General features: G+C 43.0%; 9 protein-coding genes across 10 annotated transcripts in view; 3 read left to right on the forward strand and 6 right to left on the reverse strand.

Annotated features, from left to right (window-relative positions):
- The window catches only part of LOC6494514, a 38,010-nt gene extending 36,830 nt beyond the window's left edge, over positions 1–1,180 (reverse strand). Inside the window, exons 1-2 of the mRNA XM_001960159.4 lie at positions 951–1,180; positions 59–360 (exon numbers count right to left, since the gene is read on the reverse strand). The gene's annotated coding sequence lies outside the window, so the exon portion shown is untranslated. The remainder of the gene's footprint in view (positions 1–58; positions 361–950) is intronic.
- A 3,629-nt stretch (positions 1,181–4,809) lies between these two features.
- On the forward strand, positions 4,810–11,524 carry LOC6496088 (endoribonuclease Dicer). Of its 2 annotated transcripts, none has more exons than XM_032450620.2 (9): positions 4,810–5,141; positions 5,200–5,342; positions 5,410–5,540; positions 5,605–5,782; positions 6,178–6,485; positions 6,549–7,251; positions 7,318–7,875; positions 7,941–8,115; positions 8,178–11,524. In XM_032450620.2, exons 2-9 carry the CDS (start codon positions 5,298–5,300, stop codon positions 11,270–11,272), a joined length of 5,193 nt encoding a protein of 1,730 aa, XP_032306511.1. In that variant the 5' UTR covers positions 4,810–5,141; positions 5,200–5,297; the 3' UTR covers positions 11,273–11,524. The 2 variants fall into 2 exon arrangements, with proteins under 2 accessions (XP_032306511.1, XP_001960198.2); XM_001960162.4 differs by having other exon boundaries at positions 4,810–5,029; positions 5,139–5,342.
- Positions 11,519–13,344, reverse strand: LOC6494510 (ras-related protein Rab-4B). The gene is made up of 4 exons (XM_001960163.4): positions 12,815–13,344; positions 12,663–12,743; positions 12,273–12,605; positions 11,519–12,219 (listed from the first exon to the last, which is right to left on the reverse strand). The coding sequence occupies exons 1-4, from the start codon at positions 12,828–12,830 to the stop codon at positions 12,008–12,010; spliced, it is 642 nt and encodes a 213-aa protein (XP_001960199.1). The 5' UTR covers positions 12,831–13,344; the 3' UTR covers positions 11,519–12,007.
- LOC26514272 lies at positions 13,186–13,591 on the reverse strand. Its single transcript, XM_014908508.3, has 2 exons — positions 13,448–13,591; positions 13,186–13,387 (listed from the first exon to the last, which is right to left on the reverse strand). Exons 1-2 carry the CDS (start codon positions 13,556–13,558, stop codon positions 13,289–13,291), a joined length of 210 nt encoding a protein of 69 aa, XP_014763994.1. The 5' UTR covers positions 13,559–13,591; the 3' UTR covers positions 13,186–13,288.
- Positions 13,592–13,675: 84 nt separating this feature from the next.
- Positions 13,676–14,152, forward strand: LOC6496089 (cytochrome b-c1 complex subunit 10). The gene is made up of 2 exons (XM_001960164.4): positions 13,676–13,818; positions 13,956–14,152. Exons 1-2 carry the CDS (start codon positions 13,766–13,768, stop codon positions 14,074–14,076), a joined length of 174 nt encoding a protein of 57 aa, XP_001960200.1. The 5' UTR covers positions 13,676–13,765; the 3' UTR covers positions 14,077–14,152.
- Positions 14,153–14,160: 8 nt separating this feature from the next.
- LOC6494509 (E3 ubiquitin-protein ligase SH3RF3) lies at positions 14,161–17,800 on the reverse strand. Its single transcript, XM_001960165.4, has 6 exons — positions 17,271–17,800; positions 17,094–17,202; positions 15,276–16,926; positions 15,015–15,212; positions 14,673–14,957; positions 14,161–14,615 (listed from the first exon to the last, which is right to left on the reverse strand). Exons 1-6 carry the CDS (start codon positions 17,382–17,384, stop codon positions 14,441–14,443), a joined length of 2,532 nt encoding a protein of 843 aa, XP_001960201.1. The 5' UTR covers positions 17,385–17,800; the 3' UTR covers positions 14,161–14,440.
- A 178-nt stretch (positions 17,801–17,978) lies between these two features.
- On the forward strand, positions 17,979–21,853 carry LOC6496090 (nucleolar GTP-binding protein 2). The gene is made up of 3 exons (XM_001960166.4): positions 17,979–18,319; positions 19,883–20,561; positions 20,624–21,853. The coding sequence occupies exons 1-3, from the start codon at positions 18,110–18,112 to the stop codon at positions 21,763–21,765; spliced, it is 2,031 nt and encodes a 676-aa protein (XP_001960202.1). The 5' UTR covers positions 17,979–18,109; the 3' UTR covers positions 21,766–21,853.
- On the reverse strand, positions 18,428–19,843 carry LOC6494508 (E3 ubiquitin-protein ligase rnf8-B). The gene has a single exon (XM_001960167.4). The coding sequence runs from the start codon at positions 19,497–19,499 to the stop codon at positions 18,714–18,716; it is 786 nt and encodes a 261-aa protein (XP_001960203.1). The 5' UTR covers positions 19,500–19,843; the 3' UTR covers positions 18,428–18,713.
- Positions 21,766–22,690, reverse strand: LOC6494507 (PSME3-interacting protein). Its single transcript, XM_001960168.4, has 3 exons — positions 22,494–22,690; positions 22,276–22,436; positions 21,766–22,207 (listed from the first exon to the last, which is right to left on the reverse strand). Exons 1-3 carry the CDS (start codon positions 22,687–22,689, stop codon positions 21,851–21,853), a joined length of 714 nt encoding a protein of 237 aa, XP_001960204.1. The 5' UTR covers position 22,690; the 3' UTR covers positions 21,766–21,850.
- Between the last annotated feature and the right edge of the window lie 244 nt (positions 22,691–22,934).

Raw genomic sequence — 22,934 nt, forward strand, 5'->3', positions numbered from 1 at the left:
GGCCAAAAAATTGCATTTAAGCTCATCAAAGCATTTAGCAATAATTAGCAAAACTTACCGTGAATATTCGCCGTTCTCCGTACAAGTCAGAAAAAAAAACTTAGCCGTCAGCCATAAAATATTTTGGCCAAAGAAGCAGTTGAAGAAGAATCCACATTAATGTTTTTGTTACCAGTTTCTTGAAAATCCGTTACAAACATCAAGTTGTTGTGAAAATTCGTAAGTCTTTTTCACAGTTGCTAGATTTTTTTTTGCACTTTATTTTATTTATTTTTTTGTTTGTTATTTTTCTTCATTTATATTTTATTTCTTTTATTTTTCGTATTTGTCGTTTTACGATTTTCTCGGATTTCTTGATTACTGCAAAAATTGAAAAAATAAATCAAGAATTAAGATAATTTTTATTTATAATGTGAACTGTGGAAGTTGTGTTGCAATCTGAGCCGAAAGGCCTCAAAACTCTAATTGAGAAAAAATGTTTTGGGCAACCTCTGGTTCGGATTTCGTTAAGCCCCGGCAATGGGGGTCAAGTCCATTAAGCTAAAACCCGATCCCAAGCGAAAGACCTTGACATTAGGGCGTTTGCTCACTGAACTTGCCAAGTGTCTCGAGTTCCCTTTTCACAAATCAATCAACTTTTTTTGTTATCAGAATAACACAAAAATTGGAGCTTTTAAAATCAATTTAATACCGTTTGAATTTACAATTACAGTTAAATGATTGTTATTTTTATTATTTTTTCTTCACATTCGAGCTTGAATTCATTTGCATGTCAGTGGATTTATTTATACAATTTTTATTTATAATTTCCACACTCTGATAAGAAAAAGGGATTTTATTTATTATTGCACGATTGCCACTTGCTATTTATTTATTTTGTTCCTCTTGTTCGCTCACTGCTTATCATATTCCATATTTTTATTTAAAACACTTTTTCGAAAACCACTCACAATTCTGTAATCAGAAACTCGATTCAAAACTTAATCGTACAACCGCGAAAATTCGGTAACCGCTTTGGTCTTATTTTTTTGCCAATTTTTTAGTTATTAAACATATTAAGTTTTTCAAAAAAATTCATTAATAACCGCCGCGCACGAGAAAACAGAAATATTCCGTAAACAATTCTATCTTCGACGAGCTCTCTGAAAAAAAAGTTAGGATTGAGCGGAACGCAGGTCTATATATAAGCCCGGCCACCCCCAGAGCCCAAGAGCCCCAAGAGAGCGTAGCTCAGGTGAGATTGCTTTTGAGTGAAACGGCCTGAGAGCATCGGAGAATCGCTCAGTTTAACGCTCAACAGCTGTTTATAAACTATAGCTGTTAGGGACTCTGTTTCCCTATAGTTTATTGCATTTGAAATTAAATAGAGAAATAAACATAAATTAAAATTTGAAATAAACATAGAGAATTTGCAGAAATTTTTGAGAAACCCTCCATAATATTTGAATTTGAATCTTATAAAGTTTCAGAACCATGACAGAAATATGTCAGAACTCGGTGAATATCCACTTAATATTTTAAAGCTTTACTTTCTGGATTATTACTGAAACATTTCAAAACATTTTTCAGGCAATTCAATAAAATATTTACATTTTATCATGTGTTTTTTATCTACGATCATTTTATCATATCATCAACAAGTATCTTTTTTTATAGACTACCTAAGATTTGAAATTTGAATATTTATCGTTTAAGTGATTCAGATACTCTCTAGTCTATCATATCTTAGGAAAGGGTATACTTAAAACTTACCCACTCGACACTCTTTTTATCCAAAGTCTCTTTCACTCAAACATTTCCACTCAACGAGCAACAAGTGAGAGAATGGATGCTCTTTTGTGAGAAGTACAATTTAATTATTAAATTAAATATTAATCAATTTATTATAAAATGTTAAAAAACTTAAGGCATAAAAAACAATGAATTCTTTTCTTCTTTAACGAAAATCTGAAGCAAGTTACTTACTCTTGTAATTTAATGACAATAAAATTAATTATAAATGCACTCAATAAACTGGCGGATGAAAAGTTGGAAAAATGATTAAATCAGGCCTGCCAACGGGACTCGTACGAGATGCTTAATGTCAAAGTTGTAAGGACACGTGAAGGACAACTACTGCCCACTCGAGCTACGCCCACCTGTTTGGTGGCCACCTCACTGTTACATGCAGTCCTCCCAGTATTCAAATTTCGTAAAAAGGGCAAAGTGCACCTGGAAATGTGTTGCGCTCTTATCTCCCAATGACACCTCACATTCAGACGCAGATCACTGTGAAAAATGAATATTTCAGCTATCAGAATTAGTATTAATTTTTAAGTGTATTTAAATTTTTTTCTATGGTCCAACACTTTCGTTAGTTAACGCTTGAAGCCACCCCCGCGTCGAACCAATTAAAGAACCACTTTTATGGCAAATTAATCGCGGCATCTGAGAGCTATTTAAGCCTTATTAAAACCAAATCGATGTTCGATTCTGCTTGCTTCTGAATTGGCAAAATCCGCTTAATAGTGGCCTGCCTAATGGCCAGAAATTATGGCCAAGATGTGGGATCGATTGATATCATACTATTGATTACCAAAATGGCTAACAAAAACTTTCGCATCGCGGATTTCCGCTCCCAAGCTACTAGAATTTCCAGTAGGCCCATGATTGTATCCCTATTTTGGGCCCCGGGTGGCGTCTCAGATCAGAAGAAGGTCATCCGATACTGGCAGGATGGGCAGGGGATAGGGATGGGATGGCCGATTAGCATGTTAAGTCAACGGTTTGAAGCGGCTGCTTAAGGTCTATAATTAAGCGACATAAACTTGGGTATTAGGCGCTAAATACACAAAGAAAAAAACTAAAGCTCTCGAGTGGGAGAAAAACAAAGTTAGAAGAGGGGGAGTCGGAGTCAAAGGAGGAGGTGCGCCTCTTCTTGATTTGCATAACTGTTCGTCTGGGCCCAGAAGTCGGAGGCTATTTAGGCTTTGGGTATCTGGTTATGGGTATTGGCATTAGTATTGGTAGTGGTATGGGTACGGGTTGCATTCGAAACAGACGGCGGCTCAGGCTGGGCTGTGGCGGGCGGCAAATGAAAACGGAGGCAAACACACGCACACACACCTGAATTTACCTGGGCACCTACCGAGCACCTGTCCACATAAGCGACGTCAACGTTGGGCTTTCATTTGCTGCTAAGAAAGAGTAAACAGCAGCGTTGCTTCTTTTTAAACCAATTTACTTTAAAAACTATAATTTCAAGTATTTAAAATTTATAAGAGCTTAAAAAATACTATTTAATATAATATATAAATAAAATTCAAGAAATATGTTTTAAATCAAAGACCAGAACTATTAATTTTATGAACAAAAATGAAGAAATATAAGTGTATTGGAAGTTCGATTTTCTCTTTTGGAGTTTTACTTTCATCGTTCGTTCTTTACTATTTTTTTAACACAAAAGAATTTCCATCAATAATGTCAATAGTGCGGCAGCAACAACACCCATGACACTCCTGGGCACCTTTGGGCACTAGTTCTTCTTCTTGCGGCAGCATTGGCCAAGACGAATTATGGCCATTAAAGCTGCTTGGGGTTTTAAGTTATTAGGCAACTTGAATTTCAAACTGCACTCGACAAACGCACACAAACAAACAGCGGGCCCACTCCCTTAAATAGTATTATGGCTTAATAATAAAATGAATTAATCTCAGCTTTGAAATTCTATAAAATAAAATTAATTTTTGTTTTTGGAAAATTTGTTCAAACACGTTTGAGTATGAAACGGAAAAAGGTGGTTAAAATTAGGTTTTAAGGTCACTGGGCATCGCCACCCACCCATCCACCTGTTGAGTCCTGAGGGGTGGTGCTCGATGAACGGCAGTTAACCCCTCTAAATCGTGGTACGAATGTTTATCTGTGTCCATGTGTTTAGGGGCACTTTTTATACGTCATTAACTTCAGTGACTTTGATCTAATTTTAATCGGTCCATGGGTCTGGGTCTTTATTGATTGGGTTGCCGCTTTGTCTTCGAAATCGATAAGCAATGGAACTGGACTTGAAAACTGCATTTGTTTTTATTTAAAACCCAGTTTTTACTCATTTTTTGTTTCTGAAAAGCATAGCAGTCTATGTTTAGTCTTTCAAATATTAAAATACATTTTAACAATAAAACGAATATGTTTTTAAGTTTAAGGCAAACAATTTTAATTAACAATTAAATATTATTTAATCTTACTATTTAACGTCCTGTTTTTAGCGGGTTTTTTAGAGTTTTTTCCTGCCTTCAGAAAATAGGTAGAGCTTTCAAATTATAATTACTTATTAATATATACTTAAGCCATATAAATATAGATTTTAAACTATAAATATTATGTAACACCTGAGTTCCACCGTTGTAAATACCAACTCCTGCCAAAATGTTCTTAAACTTCTTCAAACAAACTGTTCCACCTTCTAACTGCTTTATCTTTAAAACTATTTCAAATTTTCGAAATTAACTTAACACCTCTTTTCTTAACTTGTTTTAAAATAAATGATGAAAAAAATAGATTTCCTGAGCCCGCTACACGGACCCCCTTTAAGCCATTTATCCATTTTCACAACCAAAACTGAAACTGGCTTGGCGCCCTCTACCGGAATATAAGTGTAACTCTACATAAGAAATACCAACACAAATTAGAAATATAGACAAATTGGGCGGTTGCTTTTAAAAATAATAAATGGTTAATTGGCTGATAAGAACTAATCTCCGAGGTTAATATAAGCGATAATCTATTATGTAAAATTTAATCTTTAAATGAACTTTGAAAGTTTTTTTCTACCTAAAGTAATGTGCGTCAAGCAGGTATTGGTCACACTGGAGCCGGTTGTGTTGCTATTTTGTGAACTTTTGTTGAATAAATGTGAATTCCCTGACATTAAAGTTTAAAACTTAGTGCCTAGCAGTCTAAATGTGTATATTGGTCAAACCAACATTAATACTATCGAACCTGGACTCAGAGCTGAGCTCTTCAAATTAAGGCTATCCAATATCATAAAATACAGGTGTTTGCTTATCACTCTATACCTGTGCGCAAAAGCCTCCAAGTGTATTTTCGAATTCCTGGTACTTCCCCGATTTCCGTTTTGTGAACTTCCCCTTTTATCATCACAGCAGGTTAGCCACGTCACATGAAAAGTCATTCTGGTACCAAGTGATTGTTCGTCCGTCTCAGTCTTTGACAGAACGCCGACGAATGCAGTACAGCCTAAAAACAAAGAAAAAAATTCTGAATTTTTATTTTAAAGTGTTTAAAGTAAAAGTAAAGTTTCAATGGAAATAATGAGAAGTCAGGACGCGGAGGCCGCTGAAATAAAGGTGGGTGCTGAGTATTAAGTTTTTTTTCGGGATGATTGGGCAACTAAAAGAAATGTATTCCCTGCAGCCTCGCAGCTACCAACTGCGTCTGGTGGATCACATTACCAGGCAGAATGGCATTATTTACTTGCCCACCGGTTCCGGGAAAACTTTCGTGGCGATATTGGCCCTTAAACGATTCTCCCAAGATATGGACAAGTGAGTACACATACAGTATGTGAGTCATCGGATCAGTTTCTTCAATTTTGTTTACCTTCAACAGGACTATTGAAGACGGCGGCAAGCGGGCCATATTTATGTGCAACACGGTGGAGCTGGCCCGCCAGCAGGCTGTGGCAATAAAGCGCTTCACCAATCTCAAGGTTGGATTCTATGTGGGGGAGCAGGGTGTAGACGACTGGCCAAGGGGCCAGTGGGAGACTGAAATCCGAGATAAGCAAGTAAGTTTTGAATTACACTGGAAACAATTCATTCATCTCCCACATTACATTTTATATTTTCTTTTCAAAATTCAATAAAAAGATATCGGAATGAAATTATTAAAATTTGTTCATTTGAGACATTCATTTCGAATCCTATGATTGATCTTTTGAGTTAAGCTATTCTTGGCGTATAGTGTCGGGTTCTAAAAAATATGATTACGTGGCTGCAGCCCATACGTCTTGTCTATATGTATTGACTGGCCCTTGAATCCAATTTCACCACGAAGGCTCTTTCTCAAATGATTTTGTAAAGTATTTTAATCTCATATAGGTATTTTTATCTCATTTAATCTGATAATCTCAATCTATAATGCTTTTTAATTGAGAAAACTAAACCATTTCAATTTGATAAGGTTATGGTGGGAACGGCTCAGGTGATGCTGGACGTTTTCACCCAGCGGCACATGGAACTAAAGTCTGTGAGCATCGTTATAATTGACGAATGCCATCACGGCACGGGCCATCATCCCTTCCATGAGTTTATGCGCCTTTTCCTCTACGGGTCGAGCAATGAACTGCCTCGAGTTGTGGGCCTAACCGGAGTGCTGATCAAGGGCAATGAGGTGAAGAATGTGGCCAGAAGACTCAAGGACCTGGAGACCACCTACAGAGGAAACATCATTACAGTATCGGACACCGCTGATCTGGAGAATGTGATGCTGTAATGCCTAGAATAAACCGATTCAAACGACTCACAATAATTAATAATTTTTTTATTTTTCAGACATTCAACAAAGCCCAAGGAGTACATGATACAATATCCCGCACAATGCCAAAAGTATTCGCTTGTCGCAGATGTCGAAAGAATGATTTTTAATTTCTTTGCAGTCCTGGACCAATTGGATATTGGCGTTCAGCCTCAGCGAAGATCGAAGGGACTGATGAACCTGCGGGATCCGCACAAAAAGAGTGCCATAAAAGCGCTCTTCAACGACTTCAAGTTCCAGATGGTGGAGTACGGAGTATATGCCGCCTCCATTGCAATTGTTTCGCTCAGCGTTGAGTTTGAGGTGAAGAAACGCCAAGCGGAGACCATTTCCCTCAAAACAATGTATAGAGCGGCCATATCCATGTGCGACCAGATCCGCCACATCTTGGTGAGGAAACTGCGCGACCTGGTGGACGATGACGATGAGACTGATGAGAAGACCAATACCTATGAAATTATTATGAACTTCTCAACCCCGAAGGTGCAACGATTTCTGCAGTATCTTAAGCAGACATTCGCTGGAAAGCAACCGAAGGATATCTGTTGTCTGGTATTTGTGGAGCGACGCTACACGGCTAAATGCATTTTTGGGCTGGTGTTGCACTTCATTCAAGCCACTCCAGAGTTGCGTGATGTGCTGGTGCCGCAGTTTATGGTGGGACGAAATTCGATTTCCCAGGACTTTGAATCCGTATTGGAGGGAAAATTCCAAAAATCTGTACGTGTTTGGTGGACTACATTAAATTGTACACTATTCTCACTGTTCTTTGGAACTCTTCTTTAGGCCATTCAACAGTTTCGTGATGGCGAGGCCAATCTGATGATATGCTCCAGTGTCCTGGAAGAGGGTATCGATGTACAAGCGTGCAATTATGTCCTTATCCTTGACAGCCTGAAAACCTTCAACATGTACGTTCAAACTAAGGGTCGTGCACGATCCAAGGAAGCAGTCTTTATTATTTTTTCCGCGGATGCTAATACAGGAGAGGTTTCGAAGCAGATTGGTCAATATCGTCAGGCTCACTCCGATATTTCCGAATATTTAAAGGGTCGTGTCTTGGAGCGGGCTCTACCGCTGCCCAACGAGATTACCGAACACTTCCAGGACATCATTCCTCCATTTAAAAATGAGCATGGTTCCATTTTACTGGCCAGTAATGCCCTAATCCTTCTCCACCGCTACTGTCAGAGTTTGCCTTCGGATGCGTTCGGTTTTGTAGTCCCATGGATTAATTTAGTGGAACCCAAGGAACGGGTAAAACGTTTTGGCAAAAGTGCCGAATATAAGCAAGTCGTTTCTATTGTCTTGCCACTCACATCTAGTCTAAAGGATACGATCTATGTAAGCTTGATAAACTTTGGAGCTTTATAAACTGAAAGATAATCATTAACTCTCCTGTCTTGTAGAGCTATCCCATGGACTGCGTCAAATCTGCCAAAGTATCTGCCGCCTTCAACGCCTGCAAGCTGCTCTATGAACTCGGTGAACTCGGCGAAAAATTCCTGCCCATTACGGCGAAGGAGCGGGTAGCTGCCATTGCTGATGTCCACTTTGAACACTGGAAAAAGTACGGTGATGATGGTGAGTCTAAGTTTAACTTGAAATGGTTTATTCCGTCATTATAATGAGCATTTCATGTACAGTGACAAAGACTAGCAAAGAAAAGGAAAATCAAGTGCGTACCTATAGGACTGGCTGTCCGGAGGAATTCATGGATGCCATGCCGCGGGTTGGCGAGGTCTGCTACGCCTACGAGATCTTCCTGGAGCCACATTTCGAGCGCAATGACTACACGGAACACGTTTATGACAACCTGCAGACGCCTCGGAACTATGCACTGCTGCTGCGGAACAAGCTGCCCAGGTTAGCGGAAATGCCACTATTTTGCAATCAGGGAAAACTTCATGTCCGTGTCGCTTCGGAGCCTCGTGAGATAGTACTCGATAGTGACATCAAGGTGGAGCTTCTGCAGCAGTTCCATGTTACAATTTTCCGCAGTATACTGCGCATTTGGCAGCCGTTCTTCGTTTTCGATCGACTCGCCAGGGAGAATTCGTATCTGGTGGTACCTTTGGCTGTGGGTGCAGCAAAGGCTGAGGTTATCGACTGGCCACTGGTCACCAAGTTCCAAAGCCTGCCGGAAGTCAAAAAGTCCAGTGTGCAGCAGCGAAAGGAGGCACCACCCCCGTGTCCCGAAGACTTTGAGGGAAAAATTGTGACCCAGTGGTATTCTAACTATGAGGAGAAGCGGATGCTGGTCACCAAGGTGCACCGAGATCTCACACCATACAGCTACATGGAAAAGAACCACCAGGACAAGACTTACTATACCTTTACCATGTCGAAGTATAGCAACCACATCGGTGATGTAGTGCATAAGGATCAGTTCCTGATTGAAGTACGTGAGCTGACAGAGCAGCTAAACTTCTATGTCCAGCAGCGAGGCAAATCCTCCGCCCAGAGCAAGGCCCGGGCGAAGGTGGTGCTTATACCGGAGCTGACCTTCAATTTTGATTTCCCTGGCGATGTTTGGCTAAAGATGATATTCCTACCCAGCATTCTGCGACGTCTTCACTTTCTGCTTCACGCTGAGGCTCTGCGAAAGCGATTCAACGCATACCTGGGCCTTCAACACTTGCCAATAAACGGAGTCGATTACAAGCCCAGGCCCGTGGATATTGATTGGTCATTAAAGAGGAATGTTGATCCGTTAGGCAATGCCGTGGCCGATGATGATTTTAAGGAGCAGCGCTCCCTGCTGGAGCCCATGAAAACAAAGCCCCTTGAAGAGTCCTTGGCAAAGTTGGAGATCACCGACTTGGCGAACAAATGGCAGGATTACATGGAACCGACGGACATCTCGCGTAACCTAATGACCGCCTATCCCGTAGAGCTGTCCTACTACTACCAGTTTACCTCTGGCTTTGTGAAACGGCTGGAAGAAATGGAATACGCTGATAAAGAATATTGGTCGGAAAACCAATTTAAAATTCCATTGGGAAGCATCTACGATGTCAGAAGCACAGATGTGGTGAAAGAAAACCTTCCAGCATTGATGCCAGCTAGTGGTTTTAAGCCCCAAGTGCATCAGGATGTGAGCTACCTGTCGATCCTGCAGAAGAGTATGTCAAACGAGCATATCACTGCCGCCGAGCAGAGCGAATTCCTGGCTGCCATCACCACCTCGGGCAGTGCCGATGTGTTTGACATGGAGCGGCTGGAGATGTTGGGCGACTCGTTTTTGAAAATGAGCGGTTCGCTGTACCTAGCCAACAGGTATGCCGATTGGAATGAGGGTACACTCACGCAGGTCAAGTCCAAGCTGGTATCCAACAGGAACCTTTTGTATTGCCTAAGCGAAACGGACATTCCCACGAGGATAAGCTCTTCCTTGTTCACCCCAAAATACACATGGATACCGCCGGGAGTGAGTTTGCCACGCAATGTCCTGGCTTTGTGGAACAATAAACCCGATGTGGCGAAGCTGGTGGGTCCGCATAACCTGAGGGACCTAACGCTCACCGATGAGGAGTCACTAATCACGGGCACTTGCAGCGAGTCAACATTGAGCACGTTCATGGATGGCTGTCGGAAGAATATGAGCAGCCATCACGCCGACACAGATTTCTCTGCCGAGCTAAACTTTTGCATCGGCCGGGCTAATATTGCGGATAAGGTTGTTGCCGATACGCTGGAGGCGCTCTTGGGTGTCGTTGTGAAGAACTATGGCCTGACCCACGGCTTTCGGATGCTGGAGTACTTTGGTATCTGCAAGGCGGACATCGGCAAGCCGCTAACCCAATTGCTGGACCTCAGACTGGGCGGCGCCAACATGCGAACGAATGTCAGCACCACCGAAATCGATAGCTTTTTGATAAATCATGCGAATTTGGAGCAGAACCTGGGCTACACCTTCAAAGATCGTGGCTATCTTCTGCAGGCTCTCACCCATCCTTCGTATCCCACCAATCGGATTACTGGCTGCTACCAGCAGCTGGAGTTCATTGGTGATGCCATACTCGATTTCCTCATATCCGGTTATATTTTCGAGAACAATACCAAGATGACTCCCGGACAGCTGACAGACTTGCGATCAGCCCTGGTGAACAACACGACCCTGGCCTGTATTTGTGTGCGGCACAAGATTCACTTGTTCATCCTGGCCGAGAATGCCCTGCTCTCAGAGGCCATTGCCAGCTTTGTCCAGTTCCAAGAGACTCAAAACCATAGGGTCACCAATCATGTGAGGATTCTTCTCGAAGAGAACGATACCACCCCATTGGACGTGGATGGCGAGGTTAAATCTATGGAGATAGACGAAACCACTGAAAGTGAAGAAAATAATGGTGTTCCAACGAAAGGGGACTACAACATGTCCCAGAACGTGGATGTACCCAAAGCACTGGGAGACGTGCTAGAAGCTCTCATTGCAGCAGTGTATCTCGACTGCAGGGACCTCCATCGCACCTGGCAGGTTATTTACAATCTTTTCAAGCCCGAAATCAAGGAATTCACCCGAAACGTTCCCATCAACCCGATACGACAGCTCAACGAGCACAAGCTTGCGTCCCCAATTTATAGTGGACCATGCATTGAACAGGGTATGGTAATGGTTAGTTGCCAGTTTACCTGCATGGAAAAGTCAATAAAGGTGTACGGGTTCGGCAGTAACCAACAACAGGCCAAACTGGCGGCTGCCAAGCACGCCCTCCAGAAGTTGGCCAAATGTGATGCATAAACTGGACGGTTTTCAATGTCAATTGCCCTTGGCACGGATTTATTCCAAGTTGCATGAGCCAGAGAGTCTCATTCAATTTTGAAAAAATCCGTTAAAGCGCCTTTTGACAAATCAATTATAAATTTTTTTATATATGTAATATTTTATATGAAATCTCTATTTTTATACAAAATTTGTATTCCTTCTTGTTTTTCGCTGGTTTATGAAATACTCTCTTATTCACGAAGCTTTTAATAAAACAATTTATTGTTATGGTTATGCGTTTTTATTTACCGCGTGCATACTTGAGTTAGATTTACAATCGGCGACATCGTCAACGACGCGAACGCCACTTATTTACAATAAAAATGCTGGGTGCATTCTCTACTCCCTTTTCCATCCAAGTGCCCTCGTTCTTTGGCTATCCAAACCATTTTCGTTGTTGCATGCGAGCGAGCGGTGGCTCTTAGGCATAGGATCTTTAGTGCTTCTCGAATTAAAAACTAAAGTAAGTAACAATTTGAGTAATCAATGAAAATCAAGGGATATAGTAGATTATAGTAAAATAAAAGAAGCACTGTAAGCTTACATTTGGAATGATTAATCTATCAGAGACAATACAAACTAAAACAAACTCAATGGGACACACACACAAAAAATATGAACTAGGGTGGAATGCGGTGGCGCATTACGGGTTGAGATAAAATAGAGATTAATTTGCTCGCTTATTGAAATAAACATGAATTGTCGCGCGATTTATACGCGACAGGTGCAATCCGGTTTGTTGATGCTACGCTGTCGGGTCTGTAAATTGCGCAAAGCTGCTCCACCATACTGGATTCCGCTCCCAATTCGTTCCGGGTCCAGTTCGCCCGTCTCAATTTTGGCCAGGATGGTTTTAGAGCACTTAAGGAATGCCTCCTCCACGTTCTCGCCTGTCTTTGCGCTCGTCTCCAAGAAGATTAGCTCTATCAAGTTTCAAGAGTTAAAATTGGAGGAGAAGTATCGTTACAGTACGTACCATTCTCCTGGGCGAAAGTGCTTGCCTCCAAGAAAGTGACGTCCCTTGCCTCCTCCAAATCCTTTTTATTTCCCACCAGAAGTATGACGATATTCGGACTGGCCAAGGTCCTGGCATCATTCAGCCAATTTGTGAGAGCGTTGAACGAGTCCCTCGATGTGGCGTCATATACCAAAAGAGCACCGGCAGCTCCTCGATAGTACGACCTGGTTACAGAGCGAAATCTCTCCTGTCCGGCAGTATCCCAAATCTGCAGCTTCACCGACTTGCCGCCCACGTTAACAATACGAGAGCCAAACTCCACTCCAATCGTGTGCGAACTATCATCCTTAACTGTTCAGCGAAACATTAATTTTAATCGGATCAGGACATTTTTAGAATCGTACTTACACTTGCTCTCGATAAAGTGATGCAATAGACAGCTTTTGCCACTGCCAGCACTCCCAATGATCAGAAATTTGAACAGGTAATCTGCGCCCAAGAGACCCGCAACACATTTAATTAGTGACTGTCATTAATTAGTTATTCGTGTTATGACAAACCGTATGTTTCCGACATTGTTTTTGTTTCCTTTTTGCGTAGTAATTGTCGCCTTTGTTTATGTTATTGAGAAGGGGATCCCGTACTCTTGGATGGCTGTGGCTACTAGTGCGGATGGGCACCTGGGCGTGCTTTAATGCTTTGCTGCACTGCACTGTTTCTTATTGCCAAAAGACTCGCCAAAAATATTAACAATTAAAAGTTGTACAAAATCGCTGTTTAGCTGTCCAGTAAGGCTGTTGCAAGCAGACGGAAAAACACCACAAGGAAGTGGGTGTGACCAAGTGCGGTAAGAAAAGCGTGAATCATATGGAAAAATAACCATTTGTTTTGTTTACATTTAGAGAAAGACTAATTTATAAGATAAATTAAATGGGGCTTCCAACATGAACCACTTTATTATTTAACATTGGGATTGAAAAGCTATTTACACGGTTAATTTTATATTTCAGCATAGTCAATCTAAAAAGATTCGTCTAAGTATCTTTTTGTTTTTCCGCAACATAATCCTGGTAACAATTAATTGGATCCTTTGCCGTGTAAACAGAGTAGGCCAGTTTGCTGGCCTTGAAGTTCTAAAGGAAAAAAATTAAATTGATTATTAATCATAATGCTGATAAGAGTTCAGGCCCTACCTTCATATCTCCCGAAATTAAGGACCACAGATATACGAAAACAGCCGGTATCAAGGTGCACAGGACAAACAGCTCGAATGTGTTTAGTTCACCGAAAATAGACACTTTCATTTTGATATTTTATAATATCTAAGCCAATTTAAATGTTTATTTGATTGATGACAAATTTCTTACGACCAATTTTGAGTGTTGAATAAAGCAAATATGCAGTGCTGTAAAACGATGGCGTAATTAGCTATTTTTGGTATTTTTTAGACACACGATTACGGCCATTGCATCGAATCTTTTGGCGAGGAAAAATAATTATATCCAATAAAAATGGTTTTCCGAGTACCCTTTGGCAAGAAGCACGCTGAGATCGCATCTTCCTTGTAAGTTTTAAATGTAACCATGGATCCTGCAGAAAGGGATTCAACATTCAAGGGCACTTCATAAAACTGCGACCCATTGCATAATCACAAGGAATATGAGAATGTAAAAACAATTTATGTATTTTTAATATTTTCAGCGTGCGATCTGGCGCAGGATTCGGTGGAGCTGCTGGTCTGGCCCTGCTCTACTACACCGACTGGAAGCTGATCCTCCAGTACGTGCCCATCTATGGCTCCAAGTTCGACAAGAGCGAGTAAATCTGCATCCCCCTAAGTTTAGTCGCTTGTATATGGAATTACTGTTTTGCTTGGTGAATAAATTAAGTTAAAACTACGTACGGGTTATTACTGAAAATCGTATATTACAAGTAACTTCGTACAGCTTAGAATCTGTTAAATGGTTACAGAATCATTTCGTTTTCGCTAGCTAGTTAATCGCTAAAGGGCTTAAGTCACTTTTCGCTTAAGTCTTACATTAATGCTAGCCTATTTTGATTAAAGTTCGTATAAAAAGTACAGCGAGCTTCGTATTCGAGAGTGGAAGAGTTCAAGCCGATATCTTTTTTAAAAAAAGAATCAGGAATAAGAAAATTGGAAGCCCAAATCGACCGGTCCAAAGGATCTAAGAATCGGGCTCGACAAAGGATGCTGGAAAGAGTCCAGTCTTATGGGTTCGGGCATGAGTGCCCTTGTACCAGCCGTTTTTCTGCTTGCGCTGCACATAGATGATGTCGCCCACGTGTAGTTCCAGTTCAATGTCGCTGTTTGGAGGATACGGTACAATGCACCGAAAGCGGCTAAAAAATAAATACAAATTAAGTATAAAGTGGACTGTTTGTTCGCAAAGAGCATACCTTTCTCTTGTGCAATAGGCAGATTTTGTGGTGGCGCTCGCCTTGATTGCGGCCTCTGTAATTACATTGTTGCTGGGACATAGCACATGACCGGCATCCAGGCTGTGGGACTTGCGATGGCTAGGAGCAATGATCATGTTGGCGTGCAGCTGCGATTGTCCTCCCAACTGCTGCTGTCCTCCTGCATAAATGGCTGGCGCTACGGCTGCAGCTGGAGGCGGTGGCGAGTTGGCCGCGTTACTGTACATGTTTCGAAATGTGGCTGCATCCAAAGATTGCCGGGCACTATAAGATAAAAGAATTAGTTTACATAGTATTAATGCTAAATAGCATTGGGCCTACCAAATCAATTGAGGACGATCCTTGTTGCCCTTAACGCGTTGGGAACCATAAGAGACATTGTTAGCGGCGGCAGTGGAAGCTATTGGCTTGGCTACGAACTGTTGCTGTTGGGAGGCGGTTGTGGAGGAGCTTGTTGTTGAAATTGACGTTTCGTTGAGCGGTTGGCTATGTTGTAACTGACTGGGACACGAACCCGACCTACAACATAATAATACTCTTAATTAATAAAAAATATCTTGGTTATACCTCTGTTAGACTCACCGAACATGCACTGGATGCAATTTCTCAGACTTTTTAGCATGATTCTCAGCGGTGGAACTGCTGCCTTCCTTGGCTGTTTGCTGAAGCGATGCTCCGGGTGACTTTGACCTCGTCTTCATGTGAGTTAACCGCCGCATGAGACCCACTGCCCCGGATGAAGTACTGCTGGATGCCCCTGCTGGAGCTACGCTCGTTTCCTGTTTAGGCTCCGATTTTCTACTAAACAAGGCTTCGACTGGCTTTGTCCAAACCGAGCAAGTAGTGGTTGTGGCGTTTGCGGTGGACTGTTGCTGTCGAGGAGGCAAATCAGGGGGCTGCATGGGCAGCATGTTATTAAGCCGCACTTCCTGGCCACCTGGCTGTTGTGTTGGATGCAATAGTTGAGTGTCCGGGATTTGGGGAACATACTTCCACTGGTGCATTAACTGCTGTTGGTCTCGAGTCCGCAGGGGCGTAAGGTAGTTGCCCGGAAACACTCCAGTGATATCCAGCCAATTCTTTCCTTTGAACCAGCCATCCACACACCGTTCGGTGACAATGTACACACAGCCTTTCTTCAGTTCTAGTTCGTCCGTTTGGCGAGGTTTGTACGGGAATAGGGCCAAGTATCCCCAGGGCAGGGTGGGAGGCAACTGTTGTTGAACAGTTGTCTTCAGCACACGGGAGGATTGCGAAGCGTTGGTTGGCTTTGGGACCACCTCCAGACGGCTGAGCTCATGGGGCTGGCTCAGAATTTCGGCGGAATGGCGATTGGTTTGCAATAGGCTCAAAGGAGCACCTCCACCACCAAGCAAAGCGTTAAGGGAGTGCCGTTTTTCTTTAGCGCCTTTGTCCCGAAATCGAACTGACGACGAACCCGAGGCCACAACATGCTGCGGCGTATTCGGCAACGAAGACTGGTGGCTGGGGCTGCAGTTGTTTGAGCTAGATGTTGAGCTGGAATTGCTGCTGGCCGGCGTGACGTTTGATGAGCCGGAACTGGATTCGGTAGGCACGGTGGGATCGATTACTGGAACAGGAGGCAACGCGCGCTGCACTGACTGCTGTGGCGGATGGCACGGTGGATGGTTGATCACTAAGCTATCGAGTAGCTTCTTTGCCGCTGCATTTAGTTCGACAAAGGCTATAGGGAATATTCCAATAGTCTGGCCGATACGACCTTCGGCCCAATTGTGGTCTACCCGGCGAAGTACATGGATAACCGTGCTCTTCTTGAACTCAAGGCAGCCCTCCTCGTCGTTGGGCCCCATCTTAAAGTCATACATAGCAATACACTGCGGCATTGGCAGTGGCACGGCCACCTTTACATAGTTAATGGGAAATGTGCCTTCCTGGCCGTTCGCCTGGCCCACGAACCAATTGTTGTCGATGCGGTGTTTGAGCAGTATCAGATCCCCCTTTTTGAACTTCAGATCGGTAGCTTCGGTGGAGGTGAAGTCAAAGAGAGCATAGGCGTGGGGCAGAAGAAATCGGCGCGGCTTTTGTCTGACTTGCTGAATCTGAGATGGCTGAGGGGGCTGTTGGGAAGGTTGATTTTGGTGCGGCGACTGCTGATGTTGGCTACTTGACGTTGCTGGTGGCTTCGGCTGTTCCATTTCGGTCTCCTCGCCCTTGTTGTCCCCTTTCCCAGAAGCTGCAGTTTGTTTCATGCCTATTAGAAGATAATAAATATATTTGAGATCAAGTTGTCAAGCAGTTGCGGTTCAATTGCGAAATCCACTCAGCCGCACTCAACTAGTCAGGCATTCCAGCTTTCAAACGCAAGCGTAGGAAGGCGCTTCTGTCGCAAATGAGTTCGGCGTGGGCGAATCCTCTTACCTTCTAAGATACGCATCAGCAATACATTCGGTGGCAATTCGTCGATTCTGGCTGAGACCAGGATGCGGCACTCCGGGCATCGCAGCTTGTGCTGACTGGCCACAATGTCCTATATGGTGGATAAATCAGATTTAGATGCTTGGATAGTTGGCGAGGAGAGGTGACCTGTGCACTAACCTGTAGACATTTGCGACAGAAGGTGTGTTGGCAGGGGAGAACCTTTGAGGTGGTGTCCAAACGCTCCAGGCAAACGGAGCACTCCAACAAGTCGTTCAACGTGTGCTCATCCATCGCGCAAATGTATGCAAAAGCTTGCCTCAAGGATGGTCACTATTTGGGTTTGAATTTCGTGCAGGGCAACATTCCAAAAGGCACACATACACACTATCGCAAGCACACACTCGCACACGCAACTTCAAGTCGCGCTTAAGAAATACTATTCGAATTTTTGGAACTACTCACTACCGATTCTTTCAAATTTAACGATTTACATTTTATTACTTGGCTAGACTAATTCAAGCTTTTAACAGATTCTATAATTTTATTAAATGCAGCCGAAGCTCGTGGCCGTACAAGCGGATGTGTATGCACACGGATATAAAATAAAACCAGCTTGCTTCAGATACAGTGGAGGCCATATGATTAGAACAATCTGGAGATTGGCTTAGACCATTTTTACAACGCTGTCTGCACACGAAAATAAAATATAATGGCAGCAAACTTTTATAATGAGAGTCAACCTGAAAAAAGCATTTATATTTCGTATTGAAAAGTAAATATTATTTTAAAACAAACATGAATTCAGGCTTTAAACTTGTTTTCTATGCTGTTGGCGAGTGTGACCAGTCCATATACTTTTGCAACGAAAAAGTGTTGTAAAACAGCCAGTCCAGTTTTGTAAAGTGACAAATCCCTTTGTTTTTTTCTGTTTCAGCCAAACACGTGTGTTTTGGTTTGAGCGGGCCGTGGAGTTACATTTTGTTTCGTTTTTGAGGATAAAGGCACGCTAAATAACCATGCCGAAGGTTCGCAGCACCCCGGGCAAGCCCCGAACACAGGGATTTAACCACTCCAATCACTCGATGAATCCGGAGCGGCCCAAGAGTGGGCTGAAAGGGGTCGCCCACCCCCGCACCAAAGGAACCATCAAGCGGCTACAAATGTACCGCAATTTCAAGGCCAAGCGGGACCGAACTGGCAAGATCCTTACTCCAGCTCCCTTCCAGGTGAGTTCCGTCACTTGAGGACCATTAAGTTTTATATCTTTAAGGATTTGTTTACAAAATACATATATTGAGGATCAAATTCGTTTTTAAAAATTAATTGTTAGAAGACTTATAAAAAAATAGTGTTTTTTATTTTTTTGATAATGTGTATGCAGTTCTAGCTGCTGAGATTTTATACATATGTATTTAACAAAAATTTACTGTTTCTTAAATAATAAAAAAATTTAAATGACATGTTTCGTTTGGCATTCGTTGCGTTATAACATATATTAAAAGTTCCTTTCTCATTTGTTATACACACAAATTCATTTTGTGTTTTGTATCCCATTTGTAATGATATTCATAAAAAAAACGAAAACTTATGTCATATTCGATAGACTTAGAAGGACTAATATTAAAAGCTATCGTCGCTGTCGTAATACATATTTCTTCCCATAGTCCCAGCAGCAGTATATCCACTAGCCCCAGCAGCAGTATATCCCCTAGCCCCAGCAGCAGTATATCCCCTAGTCCCAGCAGCAGTATATCCACTAGTCCCAGCAGCAGTATATCCACTAGCGCCAGTAGATTCATTTTCAGAGTTAGACGCCATTATGCCACTCGAGCAGTAAATTTTGCGAATATCACGCCAATTAGCATTCTTTTGGCAAATCGGACATTTGTGATTCATGCGTACACTTCTACGAATGCACTTTCTTCCAAACAGGTGGCCGCATCTTAGCGAGACAAGACAATGTTCGCCCTCGGTAGTCCACTGAAAGAGGCAGATGGCGCAAGTGTTGTCCTCGGACAAGTTGCCCAGCTGCTTGTTAAGGTCCTTAACTTCATTGTTTAGATCTTCGAGATTGTCCGTGCTGTCTGCCAGAGCCTCGTCAAGCGCTTCGCTTAGCGCCTGCTGCTCATTCTGCAGCTCTTGAATGATCATCTGCATGGACTTCTCATGCTCGTCGAACTTCTCCTGAATGGTGGCGTAGAAGCTCATCTCCTGTTGCAGCTGGAGCAGTAGGTTCAGGCGCTCCTTGTTGAACTGCTCTTCTTGCCCGGTATTTAGTTGTTGATCCTGCAACTGCAACTCTCCAACCAGGTCGTTCATATTGCTGATGTTCTGTCTCATCTGCTGCGACAACGAAGTATCCGACGAGCCTGATGCCGAAACAGACTGATTGGTTCGAGATTCCATTACGAATTTTTCTGACTTTCTTTAAAAATTATTTAATTCGATTCCTTGGTTGGAATTCCTTGTAAAAAACGTGCTTGCTTCGCAAGTCGAACGATGATTGTAGAACAAAGACGATGTATCGTTCGGTGTTATCGAACAGGAAAGTTCGATAACAATGCAAAAAATGTCATCCCAAGAAATCCGTTAAACTTAAATCCATGGAGTTGAGGAAAATAATATTATTTTTAAAATTATTTTATAATAATTCTTATCAAGAAATGCGATATTATTCCAATAAAATATATCAATTTGTTATTTTGCGCTATTCAAAAATGTTACATTACTATTTAAATAAATAAATTGTAAAAAAATAAACTAATTAAAATGTAAAATGTATATTTTAGGGTCGCCTGCCAGCGGGCACCATGGCTAGGGTGGAACCAACTCCCAAGTGGTTCAGCAACTCGCGTGTCATTTCACAAACAGCGCTGCAAAAGTTTCAGGATGAGATCGGCAAGGCTGTCAAGGATCCATATCAGGTTATTATGAAGCCATCGCAGTTGCCAGTCACTCTTCTCAACGAGGCAGCCAAATACAAGAGAGTTCATTTGCTTGACACTGAAAGTTTCGACAGTACCTTCGGCCCCAAGAAGCAACGCAAACGGGTTAGCCTGAAGGTTAGAGATCTGGAGGATCTGACTAAAGTAGCCGATGAACAGGCAGAGAAATACGATTGCACTAAGGATGTGGACCTAATCCGCGAGGATACCGGAGAGAAAAAAGCTGTCCGGGATTGGGTATTCGGCGCTGGACAAAGTAAACGTATCTGGAATGAGTTGCATAAAGTGGTCGATGCATCCGATGTGTTGCTTCAGGTCCTGGATGCCCGCGATCCCATGGGCACTCGCTCAAAGTATATAGAGGAATTCCTCAGAAAAGAAAAGCCCCACAAGCACCTTTTCTTCATTCTGAACAAGGTGGATCTGGTGCCCGTATGGGTTACCCAGCGCTGGGTGGCTATCTTAAGTACAGAATATCCGACGATTGCCTTTCATGCATCCTTGCAGCATCCCTTTGGAAAAGGTAAGCTATTGTGTACGAATCCTCTTTAAAAATCATTAATATCGATATTAATTTGCTTCCAGGTGCTCTCATAAATCTGTTTCGTCAGCTTGGTAAACTTCATTTGGACAAAAAGCAGATTAGCGTGGGCTTCATTGGCTACCCAAATGTTGGAAAATCATCGGTTATCAACGCCCTGCGGTCGAAAAAGGTGTGCAATGTGGCACCGATTGCGGGTGAAACCAAAGTGTGGCAGTACATAACGCTCATGAAACGTATCTTCCTAATTGATTGTCCGGGCGTTGTGTATCCCTCGGCAGAGTCGGACACTGAGAAAGTCCTTAAGGGTGTGGTGCGTGTAGAGCTGGTGACAAATCCCGAAGACTATGTGGAAACTGTCTTACAGCGGGTGCGCCCCGAATACATCGCCAAAAACTATAAAATTGATCAGTGGAACACGTCAACCCACTTCCTGGAACAGCTAGCCCAGAAAACGGGCAAGTTGCTTAAAGGAGGTGAACCGGACGTTACGGTAACCGCTCGCATGGTACTCAACGATTGGCAGCGAGGAAAATTGCCATTTTACGTGCCGCCAGAAGGATTTGCCATTCCCAAGTCCCAGGAGGGTAAGAAAGAAGTCGAAGAGGCCCCCGAAGATCCTAACGCGGACGCCAAATCAGAGGCACCTACATTTGTTAGTGAGTCTGTCAAGAAGGCTCGTGAGTTCAAGCAAATCCAGGACTTTAGAAAGATCCGGGTTGGCTTGGAGTACGAGCAAAAGGATGTGCGAGAACTCGATCACATTGACCTGGAGCTTCTCGAGCAGCAGAAGGCTGAGCGAGCGGCTCGAAAGAAGGCTCGCGCCCATCACCTCGGCGACGAGGAGGAAGAGTCAAGCGATGGAGCCAGCGACTTTTACTCCGAGGACGAGTACAACGAAGATCTGCAGCGTGTGGTTCACAAGAAGGCCAAGGCAAAGAAGACCCAGCAGCTTGCCATCACGTCGTCCGGTAAATTCCGTGTGGCTAAGGTACAGCCCGGCGATTCTGACGATGCGGCGGGCAGCTCCGATGACGATGGCCCCAGCAGCGCCAAAGCTCCTCGACTGACAGCCAAACAAAAGCGCGCTCTGGAGCGCAGCCAGAAACGCAAGAAAATTGGAAGTAATTTCTACGAGACGACAAACGTTAAAAATAGGAATCGAAACAAAAAGAAGGATGCGTAATTCGCTATGTTTACGTTCTAGGCTATATTTTCTGTTTTTCAAGGAAAGTGACTTCGTTTTAAGCACCCCAATAAAATGGTTTATCCTACTCGGAGCACTGTTTCTTCTTGGGTATTTTTCGGCCGCATAGATCCGTTCTGGAGCAATGATCATGTTCGTCCGAATCCGTGCTGGCTTCCGAGTCGCTCGACTCTGTGTAGGAGCCAATGCCAGGCAGCACGGCGACGCACTTCAATGCTCCCTGGTCGTACTTATCAGTTATCAGGGTAGTGGCGGCGGTAGCTGCGGTTGGTTTTTCCTCAGATTTGGCTACTTTATTGGAGCTAGTAGGAAGTTCACCATTTTTTCGTTTTATGCCCTGGCCAAGTAAAGACTTTTGACTATTGCGCCCTGCGGATGAGCCAGCTGATTTGGCTGTGGTCTTTAGCTCCGCCTGGAGTTTCTGTGGATTTCACAAAAAAAAACTGGTTAGCACTGAAATGGAGAATGATGGTTGGCATTTTTGTTTACTTTATCGACACTCTCCTCCTGAAGCTTTTCGACCCGATTACGAAAGTCCTTTAGTTCGAGTTCCTCGTCGCGCATTTGCTGGCGCTCCGTGTTTATTTTGTGGGCATCGACCAGCTCTAGGAATTGTACCTCGTCGTCGTCCAGGCCGCGAATAAGGTTCTCTGATTTTGGAAATCGTAAATGGAGATGAATTCTATACAGAAGCCGCTATAACATACTCAATTTATGGGCTTCCTCGTACTCCATGTCCTTTTTCGTCTTGTTGTCTTTGAGGCGTTCGTACAGAGACCTTCCATCATACGGTTCCTCTGGCCGTTCAAGGGGATCTTCCGGCTGGCGTACCCGCTCCCATTCTTCCTGACGTCTCTTGCGGGCTTCTGCTGCTTCTGCCTCTGTTACAAAACCAGAACTCATCTTACAATCGTTGAATTTCTTTATTTTACTTCAGTCGCAAATGTTTTGCCACTCGCCAGTGTTGAGAAATGCGTCAATATATTAGTATTGTATAGCATGTGAACATACGTCTCTGGCCAGAGTTGCGTAACGTTCCATGTTTAAGTATTGAAATGCATGAGACAATTTAAAAATAATGCCGGGAAAATAAAATGTTCGTTGATACTTTGGTGATTAGAAATATACATGAATCCAAAGACATTTGT

The sequence above is a fragment of the Drosophila ananassae genome, chromosome 3L (genome assembly GCF_017639315.1).
Source record: "Drosophila ananassae strain 14024-0371.13 chromosome 3L, ASM1763931v2, whole genome shotgun sequence".
Taxonomy (NCBI): domain Eukaryota; kingdom Metazoa; phylum Arthropoda; class Insecta; order Diptera; family Drosophilidae; genus Drosophila; species Drosophila ananassae.

Bases quoted from the DNA above. Each gene is read 5' to 3' on its own strand.
- LOC6496088 (XM_032450620.2), top strand. From the start codon at position 5,298: ATGGAAATAATGAGAAGTCAGGACGCGGAGGCCGCTGAAATAAAG. The intron at 5,541-5,604 runs GTGAGTACACAT...TACCTTCAACAG, and splicing joins TTCTCCCAAGATATGGACAA to GACTATTGAAGACGGCGGCA. The intron at 7,876-7,940 runs GTAAGCTTGATA...CCTGTCTTGTAG, and splicing joins GTCTAAAGGATACGATCTAT to AGCTATCCCATGGACTGCGT.
- LOC6494510 (XM_001960163.4), bottom strand. The intron at 12,606-12,662 runs GTAAGTACGATT...TTCGCTGAACAG, and splicing joins TCACTTTATCGAGAGCAAGT to TTAAGGATGATAGTTCGCAC. The intron at 12,220-12,272 runs GTACGTACTGTA...GAAACTTGATAG, and splicing joins CACTTTCGCCCAGGAGAATG to AGCTAATCTTCTTGGAGACG.
- LOC26514272 (XM_014908508.3), bottom strand. From the start codon at position 13,558: ATGAAAGTGTCTATTTTCGGTGAACTAAACACATTCGAGCTGTTTGTC. The intron at 13,388-13,447 runs GTAGGGCCTGAA...TTTTTCCTTTAG, and splicing joins TAATTTCGGGAGATATGAAG to AACTTCAAGGCCAGCAAACT.
- LOC6496089 (XM_001960164.4), top strand. From the start codon at position 13,766: ATGGTTTTCCGAGTACCCTTTGGCAAGAAGCACGCTGAGATCGCATCT. The intron at 13,819-13,955 runs GTAAGTTTTAAA...TAATATTTTCAG, and splicing joins GCTGAGATCGCATCTTCCTT to CGTGCGATCTGGCGCAGGAT.
- LOC6494509 (XM_001960165.4), bottom strand. From the start codon at position 17,384: ATGGATGAGCACACGTTGAACGACTTGTTGGAGTGCTCCGTTTGCCTG. The intron at 17,203-17,270 runs GTTAGTGCACAG...TCCACCATATAG, and splicing joins TCTGTCGCAAATGTCTACAG to GACATTGTGGCCAGTCAGCA. The intron at 15,213-15,275 runs GTGAGTCTAACA...ATTATGTTGTAG, and splicing joins TTGCATCCAGTGCATGTTCG to GTCGGGTTCGTGTCCCAGTC.
- LOC6496090 (XM_001960166.4), top strand. From the start codon at position 18,110: ATGCCGAAGGTTCGCAGCACCCCGGGCAAGCCCCGAACACAGGGATTT. The intron at 18,320-19,882 runs GTGAGTTCCGTC...TGTATATTTTAG, and splicing joins TTACTCCAGCTCCCTTCCAG to GGTCGCCTGCCAGCGGGCAC. The intron at 20,562-20,623 runs GTAAGCTATTGT...ATTTGCTTCCAG, and splicing joins GCAGCATCCCTTTGGAAAAG to GTGCTCTCATAAATCTGTTT.
- LOC6494508 (XM_001960167.4), bottom strand. From the start codon at position 19,499: ATGGAATCTCGAACCAATCAGTCTGTTTCGGCATCAGGCTCGTCGGAT.
- LOC6494507 (XM_001960168.4), bottom strand. From the start codon at position 22,689: ATGAGTTCTGGTTTTGTAACAGAGGCAGAAGCAGCAGAAGCCCGCAAG. The intron at 22,437-22,493 runs GTATGTTATAGC...TTCCAAAATCAG, and splicing joins CGAGGAAGCCCATAAATTGA to AGAACCTTATTCGCGGCCTG. The intron at 22,208-22,275 runs GTAAACAAAAAT...TGAAATCCACAG, and splicing joins AGGAGGAGAGTGTCGATAAA to AAACTCCAGGCGGAGCTAAA.